Source organism: Rhincodon typus, chromosome 17 (genome assembly GCF_021869965.1).
Source record: "Rhincodon typus isolate 14 chromosome 17, sRhiTyp1.1, whole genome shotgun sequence".
NCBI classification, from domain to species: domain Eukaryota; kingdom Metazoa; phylum Chordata; class Chondrichthyes; order Orectolobiformes; family Rhincodontidae; genus Rhincodon; species Rhincodon typus.
In genome coordinates this window covers 8790850-8811505 of record NC_063348.1, presented here as the reverse complement: position 1 = coordinate 8811505, position 20656 = coordinate 8790850, and the positions used below count along the sequence as shown (strand labels likewise).

The 20656-nt window shown below is 42.7% G+C and overlaps 1 protein-coding gene across 2 annotated transcripts in view; it reads left to right on the top strand.

Annotated features, from left to right (window-relative positions):
* b4galnt4a (beta-1,4-N-acetyl-galactosaminyl transferase 4a) overlaps positions 1-14316 on the top strand; it is a 659693-nt gene extending 645377 nt beyond the window's left edge. Inside the window, exons 18-20 of one of the 2 annotated variants that reach the window (XM_048607214.1) lie at positions 7535-7688; positions 9889-10015; positions 12403-14316. In XM_048607214.1, coding sequence (XP_048463171.1) covers positions 7535-7688; positions 9889-10015; positions 12403-12529 — 408 coding nt within the window. In that variant the 3' untranslated portion in view covers positions 12530-14316. Of the gene's footprint in view, positions 1-7221; positions 7392-7534; positions 7689-9888; positions 10016-12402 lie in introns of those variants that run through there. The other variant, XM_048607215.1, reaches the window with a different exon arrangement.
* Positions 14317-20656: the final 6340 nt, after the last annotated feature.

The following is a 20656-nucleotide window of genomic DNA, read 5'->3' as shown; positions in this document are numbered from 1 at the left end:
ATGCAATAATGAGGCTGAGAGAGCATGAAATGGAGTGCCACGGATAGAAACTACCAGAGAACCTTGAAAAGTGTGTCCACAAAGGTGCTGGAATAAATCACCACCTTTCATGATTTGGTATTACAATTTGATAGATATAAATCAGCTTTAACTGGAGAGAAAGAAGGTGGCCAGCTCCATGTTTTTATTCAAATTAAAATGGAATCGTTGAAAAGTGCTCCCCCTGGTAGCTCAGTGAATAATTGCAGCCTACCCAAACTGTAGTGCTTCATTGCATGCATGTAATATCGATGTGAAAATAAATCGGAAGCCCTTTTTTGCTACTGATAAATGTTTGCCCTGTGCACTAACATGAAGTCAGCAGCTCTTTAAAAAACGATTGCTGATTCCGCTAACTGAAGCACCTCAGATAATTAGTACCGATATTAATTGAACTCCTACATATTCTTTAGACTCAGTAACTCACCTTAGGGCTCCCAATGAGATTAATTATGTCTATTAAAACAAAAATACTTTCAAAACTTAACAGAAACAGGTAAGGAGGTAGCAACTAAAGAGGTACTTAACTAATTGGAATTTTTTTCGAACCGTTTTCAGCTTTAATAAGAAATGTTTAAGTGGAATAAGTGAATGATACAACCCTCCAATTGTAATTCATTCCCTCCTCAGACTCATTAAATCCCTTAGTTATCTTCTTTCAACAATTTAAATGCTTTTAAAACCCTATTTGGCAAGATTCTGTTTTTTCTCGCTGATACCGCTAGTACTACTTTCAAACTTGCTGCGCTTGGGCTTCGCATTTTATTTCTCAATTTTAGGAAAAAGCCTGTAACTTCTGATGAATCCTATGAAGCAGCTCTATTTGTTTCTTTGTCTTTTGTTCATTCTTCTGTGTTAGCTGTGGTTAGTACCTTTTCATTCTAAAAGTGGTGCTGTCACAACATACCACCATCAAAATGTCCCACAATGTTCTTGTCATGAAGAGGCTTGCTGATTACACTTGTCCCACAAAGATTCTGGTCGCCCTGTTAGAGGAACGATATTATTAAGCTGGAGTGGGTTCGGAGGAGATTTACCAGGATGTTGCCGGCTGTGGAAAGTTTGGGTTATAAGGAAAGGCTGGATAGACTGGGACTTTTTTCACTGGAACGTAGGAGGTTCAGAGGCGATTTTATAAAATCGTAAGGGTTAATGCTAGATATCTTTTCCCTTGGGTGGGGGACTTCAAGACTAGGGGTAACATTTTTAAGGGGAGGAGAGAGATTTAAAAAAAAGACATGAGGGGCAAATTTGTTATACAGAGAGTGATTCGTGTGTGGAGCTTCCAGACAAAGTGAGGGTACAGGTGCAATGTTTAAAAGACACTTAGATAAGTACATGAATAAGAATGGTTTGGAGGGAGAAGGGCCAGGAACAGGCAGGTGGGACTAGTTTAGTTTGGGATTATGGTGGCAAGGACTGTTTGAACCGAAGGGTCTGTTTCCGTGCTGTATGTCTCTGTGACTTCTCTTTCAAAGTCGCTGGGAATGATGTGGGTATGCCGGTAGTTAATTGATTAATTCAGCAAATTCTTTGACCGGCTCTGGAATCTCAATTACTGTTGTGAAATGCTTATGAAGTAAATATTTCCTGATCAACCTGTTTAGGGATGTTATAACACACCTCTGGAGCAGATAGGAGTTGAACACAGGCCTCCTGGTCCAGAGGTAGGAACACTAGCACTGTATCACACGAGACCTCACCATTCTTGTGGGGGAGCCTCTCTATAATTCTCCAAATTAAAGCAGGAGGAGTTAAGGATAGACAATCTGTCCCTGTGCAAGAAATGATCGCATCATTGGTGATGACATTTACGGGAATTTTTTAAGTATCGACAATGACTTTTAACAGGGGAATGCCATCTCATACTTCAACTTTTAAGACATATTATATCGCAAGTATTGTGCAGGAGGAAGCTGGAAATGTGGTTGGATGTGCTGTCATTTAGAAGTCTGATGAGAAAAATTGTGACTTTTCTGCTGGGTGGCTGGTTCTATCATTTGCTGCCGTTTCTTCACTTGACATAACTGAGTGATTAATAATGCAGAATTACAGCAGTGAGAAACCTGCTAGGTTACTGCAAATTTCTGACAAGTGCTTGAACACAGATTGTCTAAGGCAAAGTTTGGTAATCTAATAGCATCAGGAGTCTTAGAATGTTTGTGTATTCCTGGCACCACCATGTCTTGGGAAGAATATATTTGCCTTGGAAGGTATACAGCCTAAATTTCCAACAGTTGATACTTGAACTCTCAAATATTAAATTGCAAGAAAACAGGTTTTTTTCCCCAGAATTTAGATGTCTACACTTATCAACAGCTTGAGGCAGATGAGCTGTATACGACCCCATGGGAGTCAGTCCACTGTCAAGAGATACAGGATATGGTCAAGAACAAGAAACTGCCTGGTCTATTGCATCCAAGATACTGCCACAATGAGTCCACCTCTTCCAATTAGAAAGTGATGGCCTGGTCCAGAAATCCAGGTCGCTACAAGAAACAAAGAATTGATTCAACGGAGCAGCTGCCTTCCAGGAAGGAAACTTATAAAATTATGGTCACAACAGAAGTTATGGGAAATGCTCAGCAGGTCTGGCAGCATCTGTCAAGAAAAAAAAATCAGAGTTAACGTTTCGGGTCCGGTGACCCTTCCTGAGAACCTCAGTTACATTGTGTATGTCTCCACCAAAGCTGCTGATGTCAATGTAACTGAGGTTCTCAGGAAGGGTCACCGGACCCGAAACGTTAACTCTGATTTTTTTTCTTCACAGATGCTGCCAGACCTGCTGAGCTTTTCCAGCAACTTCTGTTTTTTTGTCCATGATTTACAGCATCCGCAGTTCTTTTCGTTTTTATAAAATTACGGTTCCTTCAGATGAGTTAATGGACCAACACAAACAAAAAAAAAGTACTTCCTGAGGGCTGTCTGAGCAATAAAAGATCTTTCAGCAGAGAAACCATCCACAAATCTCAACCAAGGTCAACTGTTGGCAAGCCAGAAACCTACCATTCTTTTAAGTCCCAATATAATGCATTCTGAAGGGGCTCATGTTCATGTTACGTTGTTTCCACCAAATCCACTGATGTTATAAACAGTCTGTGGATGGAAACAAAGGGCTGAATCTTACCAGAAATTGGCTTTTTTTTTCCTTCTGTTGCATGTTTCATGGAGGGCTTGCCTCATTAATTAAGGACCACACCCCTATGCCACCTTTCTATCATATTCACACACTTGTTGCAGGTAGAATTATATGCCACTGCTGGAATAATCCAGAATTTCTGGTGCCCCGGTCAAGCATTGGCCGTGCAGAATCGTCCTTCACCAGGCACATAGTAGGAGTACGACCACAAACCAACGGAGGTCATCCTTGGCAGTGGTGAGTCTCAGGCTCAGTCTGGTAATCAAGGATTCCGCACCCCACTCCCCCACCCTGATTTCCTTCCGCCTGGCACTTCCTGGCCAGCCCACCACTACTGATCTTATACAGACTCCAACATACCAGTTGGATTTGTGTTCAACTGTAAACGTTATCTGGGTCCAAGCCTTACAGTTCAGTTATGCCTACCGTCATACTGCACGGTCTCCCATTGAGGCCAGAGTGGTGGTATCTGTCGTCACCTCCCTTTCCCACAGTATCCCATGTCCTCCAATGCACTATCATTTCCCCACATTCTATGTTAGCCATCCCCTATTCATAATTCTTGTCTCCTCTGCATCCCAGCTTACTACCACCAATTTCCCAATTTAAGTTTGTCAGGTCGGTCCCTTGATATACTCCATTGAATTTCACTGAGCTGGAATTGACCATGACCCACTCCGACTGATTTGGACAAACAATCCCAACTGATGAGTGACTGGACTCCTGATTAATCTCTGCGCAGCTCCCCAACTCATGACTAGAGTCACCAGCTAACCTCTCTGCCTTTCATGTTGAGAATTATCACTGTCCTGTTTCTATCCAGCAGAAGACAGAATGGGCAATAGAGTAGAAATGAGATATTAATACATGCAAATTGGCCTCTTGCCACTCACCAGTGAGAAAAGCGTCTCACTGTTCAACACTTAGCTGGAAAATGGAGCTTTTGCTCTCAATATCGAGACTCCTCTCTGACCATCTCACAACTTTTCCCAACTTGCACACCAATGCCCTCAGTATTCAGGTCTGGGAAGATTGGAGTTCCACTCTACTCTTTGGAGGGAGCAATATATCTCCATCAGCTCTCTAGGGTCCTTGTTACTGAATTGAACTGTATCACTCGTCATGCAACAAACATTCTTGTTGTCTAAGGACACTGACTCTGCTTTAGATGCTCTATGGTGGTGTATCCTGTACCACCAATCACAAGGTAGGCCCGAGTCAAAGCAAAATCAAAGAACCATTGGTGGCAGTGAACTACCTCAAACTATCCTCTTCCAGTGTTACAAATTGTTAGACACAGTAAAAGCTACAAGATATCATGAGTGGTCATCTAGGGAAATACCATAGCTTTCATCACTATCAAGTAGTTCTATAGATCTGCTTCACCTAAAAGTGACGTTAGTCTCCCCACCCCAGATCAGACCCTGTGCACAGTTTCCTCACCCCCAGGCTAATTTTGTGCTTAGCCTTCCAGTTCTGAACTGACTGTACAACTCGAGTTCTCACGTACAATATCAATGGAGATGCATGCATTTAGCTACTTCTTTAGTTTTAAAATCTTTATTTTGATAAGTACATAAAAATCACAGATCGCAGTCAATCTCGAAGATTCTTCATATTAAATCACAACATCAAAAAAATTAAGACTTTTCAGGGTGCTAAAATATGTTTCTTTCATATATTTTTGCTTTGATTTGACCAGATAAACAAGATTATAAAACTGATCTTTATTGTTCACCAGCTGTTATTTAGTTGTGAATCATAATTCCGTTATAAATTGAGTGTGTCTGTCTAACGACAGTAAGCGCAAACTATCCTGTATTATGTTATAAACCATTGCTTTTTCAGTTATCATTGGAGAATAATTTGGTATTTCTATCTCCATCTATTTAGTCTGCAAAGAATAGTGTGCATTTATTCATGTGTCTATTCGTGACCTCTCATTTACAATGCCTTTAACAGCAAAAAATTTCAAAAATGGTAGCTCAGGAAATGAACTAGAAAAAGTTAATTATACCATTCTGTGTGCATCCATATGTTTTTTTTTGTCTCTCTCTAAAAGGGGAGAATAGACCACAGCAGAATAGTCCACCCTGAACTGTTTTTCACAAACGCCTTTACCATTTCTACCTTCAGAAAACAATGCCTTTTGATAATACTGCAGACCTTTGTACTTAGCTGCAGCTTTGTGTTTGCTTTCTATTTTGGTCCGGAGAAGAGATAATCTTGCAGAGCTGCATAAAGTAGAGAACATAAATCTGGACTGCTTTTTCAGATTACACCATGACAGGTTCGGACAAAAGGCAGACACCAAACAGTTCATCGCATTGGAAAGAATGTAGAATGCACTTTGAAGTTGACAGAGGCAAAGAAATAGTTAAGAAAAGGTTGAAAGTTGTGATGGGAGCACTGCAGGTTAGTTCTGGGTGGATGGGCTGCAATTGGTCCATTGATATTCAGCATTCGTTGCAGCTCAATAGAATTTATTTAATAAAAGTCAAAGATTTCGTATCGCCTGCATGCCCTATCGTATTGCCTGCATGCCCTAAAGTAGTCATAATATCATAAGTTACTAGGTTCAGTTCCTGAGTTATGATGAGTTAGCAGTGGTTATTAAAGTCAGCTTTGCAGCAGACTGGGCTGTGACAGCTCCCCTGTTGAGCCTGATACTAAGTGACAGTCTGGCTGGTAGCTTTCCTTCCTTCCTTAAGACTCCAGTAAATGGTTATCATCATAGGGTTGGAGGTCACATTTTACTTTAATTTGGATACTGAATATATCCTCCTTCAGAATACTGGATAGGTCAGTACAGGCTAGAATAACTCTGGACTTAAGAAGCAATTAGATATGGAAGGTAGAGGGGGAAACAAATCAATTTGAGCTGTTCCCTTGATTAGTGGATCAGTGACCCTGATTGAAAGTAAGTGTGTGAATGTTCACTGAGGGTATGTCCAGTCCTTCAATGACCTTCTCTACAGCTTAGTAGTCTGGTGACTATCTGTTTTGATTTGTTATTGGTCTACTACCATCCGATGGAGTCACCCCCATCACATTCAGGGAAACGTGAGGAAGACAAGTTGGTCTTTATTTCAAAGGGAATGGAATGCTTTAAAAAAAAGGGGGGAGCCTTGCTAAAATTATATAAGGCACAAGTTAGACCGCACCTAGAATACTGTGAACAGTTTTTCATGTCCTTATTAAAGGAAAGATATTCTGGCATTGGAGGCAGTCTGGAGAACGTTCAGTAAGTTGATCGAGGTGTGGGGATATTGTCTTACTAGGAAAGGTTAAGTAGGTTTTGCTTCTACTCATTGGATTGTAGAAAAAACGAGGAGACCTATTGAAACAGAAGGTAGTCAAGGGGCTTGACAAGGTAGATGTGGAGAGGTTGTTTCCCCTTGTGGGAAAGTCTAGGACCAGAGGCATAATCATAGAGTAAGGGGCACCCGGTAAATGAAGAGAAATTTTCTTCTTTGAGGCGGAATGAATCTTTATTGCGGAGGGTTGTCAAGTCTGGGTTCTTTAGTATTATTCAAGTTTGAGATAGACTGATTTTTACCAGTAAGGGACTCATGGCTTATGGGGAAATAGCAGATTAGGTGTGGTCTCATTGAATAGTGGAACAGACTCAATGGGCTGAATGGCCTTCTTCTGCTCCCACATTTTATGGTCTTATGGTTTAAAGTGGCAGAGCTAAAACAAAATTGTAGGTTCTTGGTGAGCGAGGAGTTTGCAACAAACAAAGCTTTAAGAAAAAGATGGGAGAGAGGTAATCATTTCATTCTGCTATGAAATAAGATTTATATTCTACAGCAGTTTTCACTTTTACCACAATTGGCTACACGCCTCATCTTTTACCTTACTTTAAAGGAAAGACCTGCATTTTTTTGTAGCAATCTTCATAACTTCAGGTTGTTCCAAATCACTTTCCAGCCAATGGAGTGTGTTTGAAGTCAAATAGTGTTGGAAACACAGCAGTCCATTTCTGCACAGCAAACTCTCATAAACAACCATGCAATAAACTAACAGATCATCTATTTTAGGTGCTGGGTGAAAGACAGATATTAACCAGGGTGGTGGGCACAAACTTGCAACAGTGCGGCATTTCCCCAGAACTGTGCTGAAGTTTAACCTGAATTCTGTGCTCAGCTCTCAATCCTCGGACTCTGAAACGAGGGTCCCAACCACTGAGCTGTGGCTTTGCCCTTTATCCCACATGCCAGAAGCTGAAGCTGTCGTTGTGCTATGGATAAATGACCGCTTTTAGCCAAGTAAGAGTCTATGACATTTTATACTCTTGTCTTATTTCTACTTCCTTATAACTAATGTGACACTGTTTCTGTTTCCTAATTTCAGGACAGCCACACAATTCTATTCCTGTGTGACCTGCACATCCATTTCCCCATCAGCATCATAGACAATATTAGAAAGCATTGTATAGAAGGGAAACTGGCATATGCCCCTATTGTGATGAGACTGAGCTGTGGCAGCTCCCCTGTTGAGCCTGACGGTGAGTGATATTCTGACAAGTAGCCCTCCTCTGCCTGAAGCAGTACATGATTATCAGCAAACGGTTGGAAAACAAATTTTACTTTAATTTGGATACTGAGTACATTCTGTTTCAGATTTCCGGGTAGGCCAGATTTCTAGACTTGTTTAAGGAGCAATTAGGTGTGGAAGATCCTATGATCTCTACTTGAATGATAGTTGGGAGCATGTTTTTTTTTTAAAAACAGTTTCACTCGCAGAAAGTTTTCCTACAAATTGACCAGTTCAGGGCCATCAAGCATCAGAGAGTTATTTTTACTCTTGCAATATCCTAGCCGGGCCATATATCCTGGGACTACTTGTAGTTGCCACATTCAGGACCTTCAAATGCTCACTGGCTGGTGGAAATCTTCCATGACTCAGCTTATGACATAGCCCTAGTGATCATGAGAGCCCTTATGGCCATTCTTTTACGACCCCGTAATAATACATGGGTGTGTTTGTGTTCTTGGTGTAATTGGAGATCTTGCCTCCAAAGAAACTGAATGCTTGGCAAATAGAGCCAGCCTAGCCTACAGGGCACGCTACTATTGAGGGATGATGCTGGAAATGAGCTCAAGGATACATCAAACCTATATATTAGATTGATGTACTTAAGTGCTATGTTTCAAATTTGGAATATTTTCTGCTAAAGCAAAAGTATCGTTCCCCAGCAACAGAGGTTGGTGTCTGCGATTGAAGATCCTTCGATCTGCCACTTTGTAATGCAGCGTTTATTCTAGCTGCAGAATTGTAATATTACACATTACAATGAGGCGGCAGTTTTCCACGACCAATGGCTGATTGCCCTGCATTTTCCCACCTTTCTCTTGCAACCTGTAACTCTCGAATTTCCAGACAGACAGATCAAGCACTGCTTTATGGCTCTAATTGCAGGTTGGCAGAAGACATTGCTAAAGTGAAAGAGCCATTTTTCTGAAGCTGTTTCAATACCACAGGATTAGACACACAACAGACACAATTGGGAGGGAGAATTCCTTCAGCTACTTTTCCAATGAACATACTGATGTCAGTGTAGTGTCACCCTCGTGATTTCCATTTGGTGCCATCTAACCTTTACATCCTTGGTAGTAAATAAAGATGTGAGGGATGGTGTGAGTTCATTTATTTTCAAAGTTTGAAATGCTTGAGATTTGCAAACGTTCAGCCAGATATAACCCAAAGGGAAAGGCCTACTGTAACATCCAGCCACACGAAACAAGGTGGTTCCTGTTCTTACTTCCCCCATCTATGTTGGCATATGGGGGGGGGGGGCATGCGCGTACTGATCCAAGGTACATATGGTGATGGCTATCCAAACAACTTTTGTTTAAAAGGTGCTCTTATGGATGCTGGGTGAGGGCAGGATCACTTGGCCTTGGTTTCCACATACTCAAGCAGTCTGTTCAATTTCCATGCCAAAGCTCTCACACAACGGCCAAATTCAGTGAGATATATTGGCACAAGTAGAACCTTTATCGTCAGTAAGGTGTCTAAACCTTCAAGAGAAAACTGGAACAAACAGAAGTGGAAGGTCTACTTGACATACAGGGATAACGGGGTCTGCAGTGGTACAAGAAGGCAGCTCGCCACCACCTTTAAGGGCAACTAGGATGGGCAATAAATGCTGGCCAGCCAGCAATGCCCACATCCCATGACGTAATATTTTAAAAAATTTTTTGGTTACTCACTTGCTGCCACCTGGTTATCCTTGGCACTGACGGACTAGTATCAGCCAGGCCTGAAGTCCTCCTGCTGGGGCGGCCTGGTGGCTCAGTGGGTTAGCACTGCTGCCTCACAGTGCCAGGGCTCCAAGTTTGATTCCACCCTCAGGCAACTGTCTGTGTGGAGTTTGCACGTTCACCCCATGTCTACATGAGTTTCCTCTAGGTGCTCCGGTTTCCTCCCATGGTCCAAAGATGTGCACGATAGATGGATTGGCCATGTTAAATTGTCCATGGTGTTGAGGGATGTGTAGGTTATAGGGGAATGGGCCTGGGTGGGATGCTCTGAGGGTCAGTGCAGACTTGTTGGGCCAAAGGGCCTGTTCCCACATTGTAGGGATTCTACAATTGACTGTGTACCAGTTTAGTTACCGATTCATGGGTTTGCTTTGGGCAGCTCATGTATACAAAGGCGAGTGTCCCATACACTGACACTTTTTCTTCCGATACATCCTTAAGGGTACTGGGAAGTAAACGGATTTGGACTGTTTGGTATCTTTAAAAGCGATTTTGACAAGATTGGAGGAATGAACACGGAGGAGTTCCGGGATCGATGGGGCGGAGAGGATTGGGAGCTACTGGACAGGTAACATTGGCAGAGAAAATACGTTTGCTTCTTCTATTTTGTGCTGTCTTTGATACTTTTCACCTTGTGTTGGATTGTGCCATTGCCTTTCGAATTCAATAGAACAAACTGTCACTTTCTAGGGACCTAACGCTAGGACGAAGAAAGAGTTTGGAGAATGTTCCTTCTGTGGCTGCACTATTGATGTAGACAGGCACTTCCACAGCCATAAAGTAGTGACACGGGAATGTCTGTGTATATTATTTTAAGTGGATTTTCAGAGGGCATTCAGTAAGGTCCCAGATAAGAGATTGTTTGCTAAAAGGTGAAACTTGGAATTGAAGGCAAATTATTGACTTCATTGGGAAATTGCTTGCAATACTAGGCAGGAAATCTGATTGGAAGTGACTACAGACATCTGTCTCAACTTTTCACGACATTCATTAACTGCTTAGATAAAAGCCACATATCCACATTCTGGTCGTCCTTCTATAGCAGAGATGTTGTTAAACTTGACAGGCGACAGAAAAGATTTACAAGGATGTTGCTGGAATTGGAAGGTTGGAATTATAGGGAGAGGCAGAATATGCTGGGGCTTTTTCTCCCCTGGAATATCGGAGATTGAGGGGTGACGTTGTAAAGGTTTGTAAAATTGGATGGGGTGAATAGCCAAGGTCTTTTTACTAGGGTCAGGGAGTTCAAAATCAGAGGGCATAGATTTAAAGGGAGAGGGGAAAGATTAAAAAAAGGACCTGAGGGGTAACTTTTTCACACAGAGGGTGGTGCGTGTATGGAACAAGCTGCCAGAGGAAGTGGAGGAATCTGGTACAATTGCAACATTTAAAATGCATTTGGATGGCTTTATGAATAGGAAGGGTTTAGAGAGATATGGGCTAAATGCTGGCAAATGGAACTAATCAGATTGGAATATCTGGTTGGTGCAGATCAGTTGGACTGAAGGGTCTGTTTCTGTGCTACATGACTCTAGATATAAGGGTACACTCACAGATACAATGGGATACCTCCTTTAATGGTAAAGAACCAGCAAAAATGAAGAGCCACAGAAACTTAGGGATACATCATGGAATGCTGATCTAGAAATTTGAACACAACAGGGTAAGACACTATGCTACAGTGATGCAAAGCCCTGGACCTCAAGTACAGTGTTTAGTTCTGGGGCACAACACCTTACAAAAGGATATACTGGCATCAGAAGGAATGTACTACAGATTTACCAGAGGCTAAATTATGAGCACTGCAAGTTCGCTTCAACTTAGAAAATCAAGAGGCGACCTGATTAGTGTTTTGAAAATTTTTACAGGAACTGATAAAATAGATTAGAGTGAAATTATTTCTGCTCATTGGGCACTCTAGCATAAGGTGGAGAGCCTGAAGGTTAGAGCTAAGTTATTCAGGTGTAAAACTGAGAAGTTGCTTGTCATGAAAACTTGGGGATGAGATTGGAGTTTTTAATTTGTAAGTAGAAGATGATTTTGTAGTGATTGCTAGATTTTCATTCAAAGAGATAAAGGTATGTAGGGACAAGGCAGATGTAGGGAGTTAGCTCACATATCAGCCAGGATCTCATTACTGACATACCAGGCTTTAAGAGACAAATAGTCACCTCTTTTCTCGATGTTTCTATGATTATTTGCTTTGTTACTTGGTGACCTGAGGCTGTTGGTAGAAGCAACAAGAGAGGCATCATTCTCCAAAGTGAGAGAGAGGGACAGAGTGTAGGCCAGCACTGTCAGAAGAAAGAGGAAGAGTGGATGAGCAGTGCCGAGAGAGAGAGTTTTTTTGTGGAGGTGTAGTAGCATTAAAAGGTGGAAAGGGGGCAGTACTGTCCAGAGGGTGATAAAGAGCTCGCAGTGTCCAGAAAGAGACACGGGTGGAGAGAGTGGACTCAATGAGAGGGGAATGGCCTGGGGCATTAATTGTGGGCCAGCAAAGGCCTAGTTTAACAGTCAACAAGAACGAACAGTAGTGTTGGCACAGGAAGAGAGAACACGGTTTAAATGTGGCTGAGAGAGCGTGTGTGGGGTCGGGGTTTGATCCCGAGACTGGAAGATAGTACGAGACAAGAGAGAATGACAGTGTACCAGAGAGGGAGAAGGGCAGCAGAAGAATGTAAACATACAAACGGTGGTTGGGTGGGGGGGATAGACAGCATGAGCAATTGCTGAGTAGACCCTCCACTAAATGAAAGAAATCTGGAGATATATTCTAAAGATAGTGCAACAAAATAGGACATTTTAAAAGTGAGGCTATGGTGAGAGCATTGTAGGGAGTAGTGCCATTTAAAAATTCTAAATGCCTTGGGCATCACCGCTCGTCCGCAATGGAGCAATGGTGAGTCAAATTAATTCCAAACACAGAGTGAAACCCTTTGTGTTTCTGTCCCCCAGGGTACTTCAGAGTGGCCTGGAGGTTGAACGATTGCGCCTCAGGAACTTCTATCATTATTTTCACTCCAAGCGAGGGATGTGGGATTCTCAGGCCAAGAAAACCACAAAGGAACCGAATGAGGGTTGAAACTTTGTCTATGCACTTTAAGGAAAAGAACATAAACCAGCAGACATGTGCTCCACAGGAGAACCAGCCGATTACCGAGCCACATGGGAGCCATTCCCTTTTGAAGGATGTGTTTGTCCTTTTTGACTCCACACATGGAATTTCTCTCTCCAAACCCTGCTGTTCCGTTTCTCAGCCGTCACAAAAGTTGAGTAGTTGTGGAATAACCGAAACACAAAAGAACTGGACAAAAGCCAAGTAGAATACAAACAAGGACCACAAGTCAGTATATTGGAATCTTTTCAAATTGTGACATTTGTGAAATATCCTTAGACATCTTGGTGTCACTCTTCATCAAATATTTGACCCTGTTGACCCAGCTCTGTGATCCAGTCGGTTGTTGCTGTTTTCACCATTGATCACAAGCTTCGGAATATTAGTTTTCCCAGGTTTCTATTTTGGTGCATAATATATTGGATTATAAGTATTCACAGCTGGTTCTTGCTGAGCAAATGACATCCCTCTCCATCACCGGCCTTTCAGCATAAGCTCAATGTAATAAAAAAAAATACACACACACACATACACACACATGCTCATTCTCACACTTGACATCTTGGACCAAACTTGTTCGGAATGTTCACTCGAACAACAGTGACGCCAACTGCCCCAGGGTTTTCCGGATCCCGTTCCGACATGTTGCCTGTTGGTTTAAGTGGACTCTGTCCTTCAAAAAGGCAGTGCGTGTACTCATTGAAGCTAGCTACTTCGAGTCTGACCTAATGAAGCCTTATTCTGACGGTGGCCCCTGGTCTGGAGAGGGATAATTTTGGTTATTACAAAGGCGCATTTCAGAAGCCAAGCTGAATCTTTGGTCTCAACAAGGATACATAGACACGTTACTGAATGTGTGTTGGTAATCACACCCTTTGAGCTGTTTTCTGCTGTAACATGCAAAGAAAGAGTAGACTCAAGCAAAGGACTGATGCCAAAGACTTTTTTGTCAAAAGCTGGATCGGTTCTACATGATTTTAAAGACAGTATCGCAGCTTCTGCGCGTGATACACCATCTCACTTGACTCTGACCAATCTTACAAAAAGCAACTTTGTCTTATATTTTTTTCCTTACCTTGAAAATCAAACATGGAGTAGAGGCACAGGGTGTTGAGGGGAATTTGAAGTTTTCAGGACTAATTTATGGAATTGAATCTTAATTAAATATTTAAACTGAATCGTTAGGACTACATGTTACACTAGTTGTGTTGAGAATTGGTGATGCCTTTTAGGATGTTCTTAGAATGATGTGTTCTGAATTTATAAAATGGAAAATCAGTTTTAATCCACACTGCTAGCTAGGAATGTTGCTGTTTGATATCATCATCGGGAGGATTAAATGTTTACAAAAATACTCCAAGTGGCAGAATTGCTTTTGTTATTAAGTATTCTGGATGAAGGATTTTTAATAAAAAAATATTATTTATTCAGATGACAGTCCTCCAATTGAATTGGTAAAATATTTGAAATTCTGTCGATTGTCACTGGCAAACAAACAGTCAGTGACAAACTATAATCGGATTTCATAATTGACCATGTTGAATTTGAAAAGAAGTCGCTCTTTAGTCTTTATGTTTTTAAATGGCTGACAGCTAGTCTTAAGAAATAATATTGGCCTTCCCCATGCATCTGGATGTTGAGCTTGATGCTCCTAGGTGCCGGTTATAGTCGGGTGTTGGTAGGACACTAAAATTGGCCTGTGTATGTGCAACTAGTTTTGAATAAAATTGAAAAGCAAACATGCCTTTTACAAACTCGCCGTTTTGTCTTCATTCCAGTTCAGTGAATCAATTGTCGACCAACCTCCACGGGGTCAAGAGGGCTTTGAGATGGCACAGCTGCAAATACTGCAGCCTCAGAACCAAGTCAGCCCTCTGGCTAAGACTCGGTCATACAGCATGGAAACACACCCTTCAGTCCAGCTCATCCATGCCAGCCAGGTTTCCTAAACTGAACTAGTCCCATTCGCCTGTATTTGGCTCATGTCCTTCTAAACCTTTCCTAACCATGTACCTGTCCAAATGGTCTTTTAGATGTTGTAATTGTAGTCACCTTTACCACTTCTGCTGGTAGCTTGTTCTATACGTGCACCACCCTCTGCGTGAAAACGTTGGCCCTTGCGCCCCTTTTAAGTCTTTCCCCTCTCACCTTAAACCTATATCCTTGAGTTTTGGACTCCGCTACCCTGGGCAAAAGACCTTATCTGTGATTTTATAAATCTCTAAGTTCCACCCCTCAGGCTCCTACGCTCCAGGGGTTTTAAAAACAAGTCCCAGCCTCTCCTTATAACTCAAACTGTCTAGTCTTGGTAACATCCTTGCAAGTTTTTTCTGCACCCTTTGTGGGCTAATAACGTCCTTCTCATAAGCAGGGCACCAGAACTGTACACAGTGTGACCTTACCAATGTCTTGTACCATCCCAACTCCTGCACTCAACGCTCTGACCGATTAAAGGTAAGTGTGCCAAATGCCTCCTTCACCACCCTGTCTGCCTGTGACGCTGCTTTCAAGGGACTATGTACCTGCACCCCGAGGTGTCTCTGTTTGACAACGCTCCCCAGGGCCCTACCACTAATTGTGCAAGTCCTGCCCTGGTTTGCCTTACATGCAACACCTCACATATATCTAAATTAAACTCCATCTGCCATTCCCCTGCCCACTGGCCCAGTTGACCAAGATCCCATTGTGCTCTTAGATAACCTTCTTCACTGTCCACCACACCACCAACTTTGGTGTCATCCGAAAACTTACTAATCATACCTTATATAAACAATTTGGATGAGAATATAGAATGACGAACAGTGGATCCAGCACCTATCCTTGCAGCATACCACTGGTCACAGGCCTCTAGTCTGTAAAACAACCCTCTACAACCACCCTCCGTCTCCTACGATCAAGCCAATTTTGTATCCAACTGGCTAGCTCTTCCTTTCCCATATGATATAACCTTACTAATTAGTCTAACATGTAGTACCTTGTCAAAAGCCTTGCTAAAGTCCATGTAGACGACATCTACATTCCACCTTCATTAATCTTCTTTGTCACCGCTTCAAAAAACTCAATCAAATTAGTGAGACACGATTTTCCATGCGCAGTCATGTTGACTATCCCTAATCAGTCCAAGCCTTTCTAAATTCATGTAGATCCTGCCTCAGAATCTGCACCAACCATTTACCGATCTCTGACATCAAGCTCAATGGTCTGTAGTTCCTTGGCTTTTCCTTGCAATCTTTCTTAAACAAAGGCACAACATTAAGCAACCTCCAGTCATCTGGCACCTTACCCATGGCTGTTGATAACACAAGCATCTCTGCTAGGGGCCCTGCAATTTCTTCCCTAGCTTCCCACAATGTCCTATGACACACTTGATCAGGCCCTGGGGATTTATCTACCTTTATGCATTTTACGACTCCCAGCAACTCCTTTTATGTAATGTAGACTATTTTCAAGACATCACTATTTATTTCCCCAAGTTCCCTTGCTTCCATATCTTTGTCCACAGTAAATATTGGTGAGAAATATTTGTTTAGGATCTCACTCATCTCCTGTGGTTCCACACACAGACAGCCTCATTTAAGGGACCCTATCCTCTCCCTCGTTACTCTTTTGGCCTTAAATATATCTGTAGAATCTCTTTGGATTCTTCTTAACCTCATCTGCCTATCTCGTGTCTGCTTTTTGCTCTCCTGATGTACTCCTCCACCTCCTATACTCCTCAAGGCCACTTGATCCTAGCTGCCTATACCAGAGATATGCCCCCTCCTTTTTCTTGACCAGAACCTTAATATCTCTAGTCATCCAGTGTTCCCTACTCCCGCCAGCCTTGTCCTTCACTCTTACAGCAACACACTGGCCTTGGACTCTCGATTATCAATGACTCAAATTTTCATTACCCAGGGCTGCAGGTCGGTAGTGTGTTAAGATTTCAGTTGATGAACTGACTGCCCAGTTTAGCTAACTAATGACCCCTGGAAAGGTAGACCTGTGATTATTTTCCAATTGGTTCCAATTAACTCTACAAATAGACCCATTTACAGACAAGCTAGTCCTGTCTGAACAAGCAGTGAGAGCTAATCAGTGCCCTATACTGGCCACCTTCCACTTTAGCTGGTTAAATAAGACCATAAGAAATAGGAGCAGGAGCAGGCTATTTGGCCCCTTGTGTCTGCTCCACCATTTAATACGATCATGGCTGATCCAACATTACTCACGTCCACTTTCCTGCATAGTCCCTGTAACCCTTGATTCTATCTATCTCAGCCTTAAATATACATAAGGACTCTGCCCCCACAGCTCTCTATGGCAAGGAGTTCCAAAGCCTCAGAAGAAATTTCTCCTCATCTCAGTCTTAGATTGGCTCTCCTTTATTCTGACGCTATCCCATCTGATTCTAGACTCTATGAGGGGAACCATCCTACTCTTTCAAGCCCCTTTAAGAATCGTATATGTTTCAATGAGATCACCTCATATTATTTTAAACTATACTGAGTAGAGTCCAAACCTGTTTGGCCTTTGTGCATAAGTCAATCCCTCCATACCAGGGATCATCCTAGTGAACCTTCTCTGAACTGTCTCCAATGAAATAATATCTTTCCCAAATAAGGAGACCAAAACTGCTCTGATGTACTCCAGATGTGATCTCACCAGCACCTTGTACAGTCGCAGTAAGACTCCCTTGAAATAAGGGCCAGCATTCTATAAGCCTTCCTGATTACCTGCTGCACCTGTGTGCTGGCTTTGTGTGTTTTGTGCGTAAGTCCCTTTGTGCTGCAGTTTTCTGCAGTATTGTCCATTTAAATAATATTCTGTTCTTTTGTTTATCCCTCCAAAATGAACACCATCACATTTTCCCACATTATTCTGCCTTTGCCAATTTTTTGTCCACTTACTTAACCCATCAATACTTCTCTGTAAACTGTTTATATCCCTGTCTCAACCTACGCTTCCACCTATTTTTGTGGTTTATACAAATTTGGCAACAGTACATTTATTCACCTTCTTTCTCCAAGTCATAAACATATACTGTAAACTGTTGTGGTCCCAGCAATAATCCCTGTGGAACCCCACTGGTATAGGTTACCAACCTAAAAACGAACCCCTTATCACCACACACTGTTTCCTGCCCATTAGCCAATTCTCTATCCATGCCAATATACGACCTCTAACACAGTGGGTTCTTATGACAACTTTTTGAGAGGTACCTTGCCGAATGTCTTCTGGAAGTCCAAATACAACACATCTGCTGGTTCCCCTCTATTCACTCTGGTTGAGACTTCCTCCAAATCTAATAAATTAGCCAGACACGATTTCCTTCTCATGAAGCCATGCTGAAAACTCTGCTTGATTAGATTAGATGATGATTATCCTGTGCCCTTCCCTTGCGAGTAGTTATGGATTCACAGAGCTTGGTTTGGTCATTTTATATCTCGGCTCTCCATGCTGAGCTAGTGGTGGATATTCCCTACAAAAAGGAATGCGGATCAAATAGGTGGCTTTTAACCCTACTCACCCGACAGAAACCAGGCCAGTTCACACTTGTGAGGTACTCAGCTTTGCTGCCTCCTGTAATTATATCATTGGGTTACATTATGACAGACAGAACTCCGCTGGCATTTTAACCAGACTGGGTGGGTGTGACTTTCTTGACCAGCTGGGTCTGAGAAAGTGTAACAGCTGCATTCAGATAATCTGCACAATTTCCCTTGTGTGGCCATGGAAGACATGAACTTAGATCACATAGTGGCAGGGAATCTCAAGATACACCTATCACCTCAGTTTCAAAGTCAATCTGCTTTCCATGTACATTGTGATAATACTTCACCCAACCTTTCCTCAGCTCCCATTATGTCGCTCGAGCATTGACTTGTGGATCAGTAAAAGGCAAAGCCCTTGTCTTTTTTATGAACCAAGGCCATCTCCACGACACTGCTCCTGACGCTTCCATTCACATCGTTGTCACTTCCAGGACTTCCTTAATATTAATCACCTCATCTAAAATCTCCAATACCCAGTTCAAATGTTGCTGCAAGCCTTGATCACTGACTATTTCTGGAGTCACTGGATTCCCATATCTCTTGTCATGTTACATCCCACATTTACATCCAAATATACAAATCCACCAATTTCTGAACAGCCTCAACTTCTCAAATCTCTTCCAATGCTACATCCAAGCATTTTGCTTCCATTCTTCCAACCCTGACCTTCTTCAAATCTACTTTTTCTCCACTTCACCTCCAGACTTCCATTCCATTTTGAGAGGTGAAATGACAGGGTCTCCAATAGTTGGCCAGCATTTTGTGTCCATTTTTTTAATGTCAACTGGCAATGTTCACAATAACGCAGGGAAATCGCTATTTTAGTTCACAAGGTTACGAGTGACATTTCTTACCATCGTTCTTCAGGAAGGCAAGCGATATCTACTTTGGGTTGAGGAGGCTCGGAGATAGATGCATCTATGAACGTAATCTCAGGTCGAGCCAATCCTCTGTTGTGGACTTGGGCCAGATTTCAGGCAACTGTTCATGGCAGGGGCCAGGGTGGGTCAGGCCTACTTAACCTCAGGAGAGCCGCCACTGATGGGAGAACCACCCTGGATTAGGATGGCAGGCAAGAGAGCCTGTTGTGGCTACCACCAGTGGATGCCAATTCAGATCATTAGTGAGCCACTTGACATTCATGGAGACCACCACAGTTTCGTCGTGCCTCGGTGATTTAACAGGAATGTCCCCACACAGCTTTCGTGCCTCACCAAGGGATCCAGCAGAGGTGTGGTGGTGGTGGGGGGTGGTGGTGGTGGTGGTGGTGGGGGGGGGGGGGGGTTGGTGGTGGTGGTGGTGGGGGAAGGATTACCGAATATCAAACCCTGCCCTGGTCTCCCACACGCCTGCCCCGTGACTGACATTCTCACCATGATTCCCCATCTCGTCCTCACTCACTTTGGTGGACACAGGGGGCCAGCTTCCACTCTCACTAGCACTGACACTAATGAATAGCCATTCGGGCAGCATTGCTGAGTGGTCGGGTATTTGTCAGGTGTGTGGACTGTTTTGGGAGGGGGGGTGCGGCATCAATCACAGGGTATGGGGTTTTTTTGTGGGGGGGGGGGGCGTGGTGTGGTGGAGGCTTGTCATTGGCCACTTAAGTGCCTTTCGATTCTGACAGGCCTCCCTGCCAGCTCTCCAAATGGTGGTGACGCACTCTCTAGCCCCAGTTCTCTGACACTTGGGCACAGCTGGCATTATTAAAAAATATACGCGTAGCCCTTTTATAAATAATAAATGTTTCGCTCACACGGTGCTCTATGGGAAAGTGCTGCTGGGATTGAAGTGTAGGATTTGAGTCACACTGGGACCAACCTGGATAAGGATGCTATGTTGTTGTCCCTAAACGATGTGAGCTAACCCTTTGAGATTTTATGGTAATTCAACTGCTCCTTGGTCATTTATTATTTATATTTATTAGAGTCAGAGAGGTTTACAGAAAGAAACAGGCCCTTCAGCCCAACATGTCCATGCTGCCCACTTTTCACAATTAAACTGGTCCATAGTCCTCCATACCTATCCCACGCATGTACCTGTTCAAATGTTTCTTAAATGACAGAAGTGTACTCACTTCCACCATTACCACTGGCAGCCTGTTACAGACATTTACCACCGTCTGTGTGAAAGAATTGCCCCTCTGGACCCTTTTGTACCTTTCCCCTCTAGTTTTAGACTCCCCTAGCATGGGGAAATGCTGTTGACTATCTACCTTATCTATGCCTCTCATGATTTTATAGACCTCTGTAAGGACACCGCTCAGTCTCCGATGCTCCAGGGAAAAAAGTCCCAGCCTATCCTTATAACTTAAGCTTTCCAGCCCAGGTAGCATCCTAGCAAAGCTTTTCAAAAATCTTTCTAGTTTAATAATATCCCTTCTATAGTAGAGTGACTAGAACTACACGCAGTATTCCAAATGTGGCCTTACTAGCCTCATGTACAGCTGAAACAAGACATCTCATCTCCTATACTCAATGCTCTGACTAATGAAAGCAAGAATGTCAAAAGAGATAGTAGGAACTGCAGATGCTGGAAAATCTGAGATAACAAGGTGCAG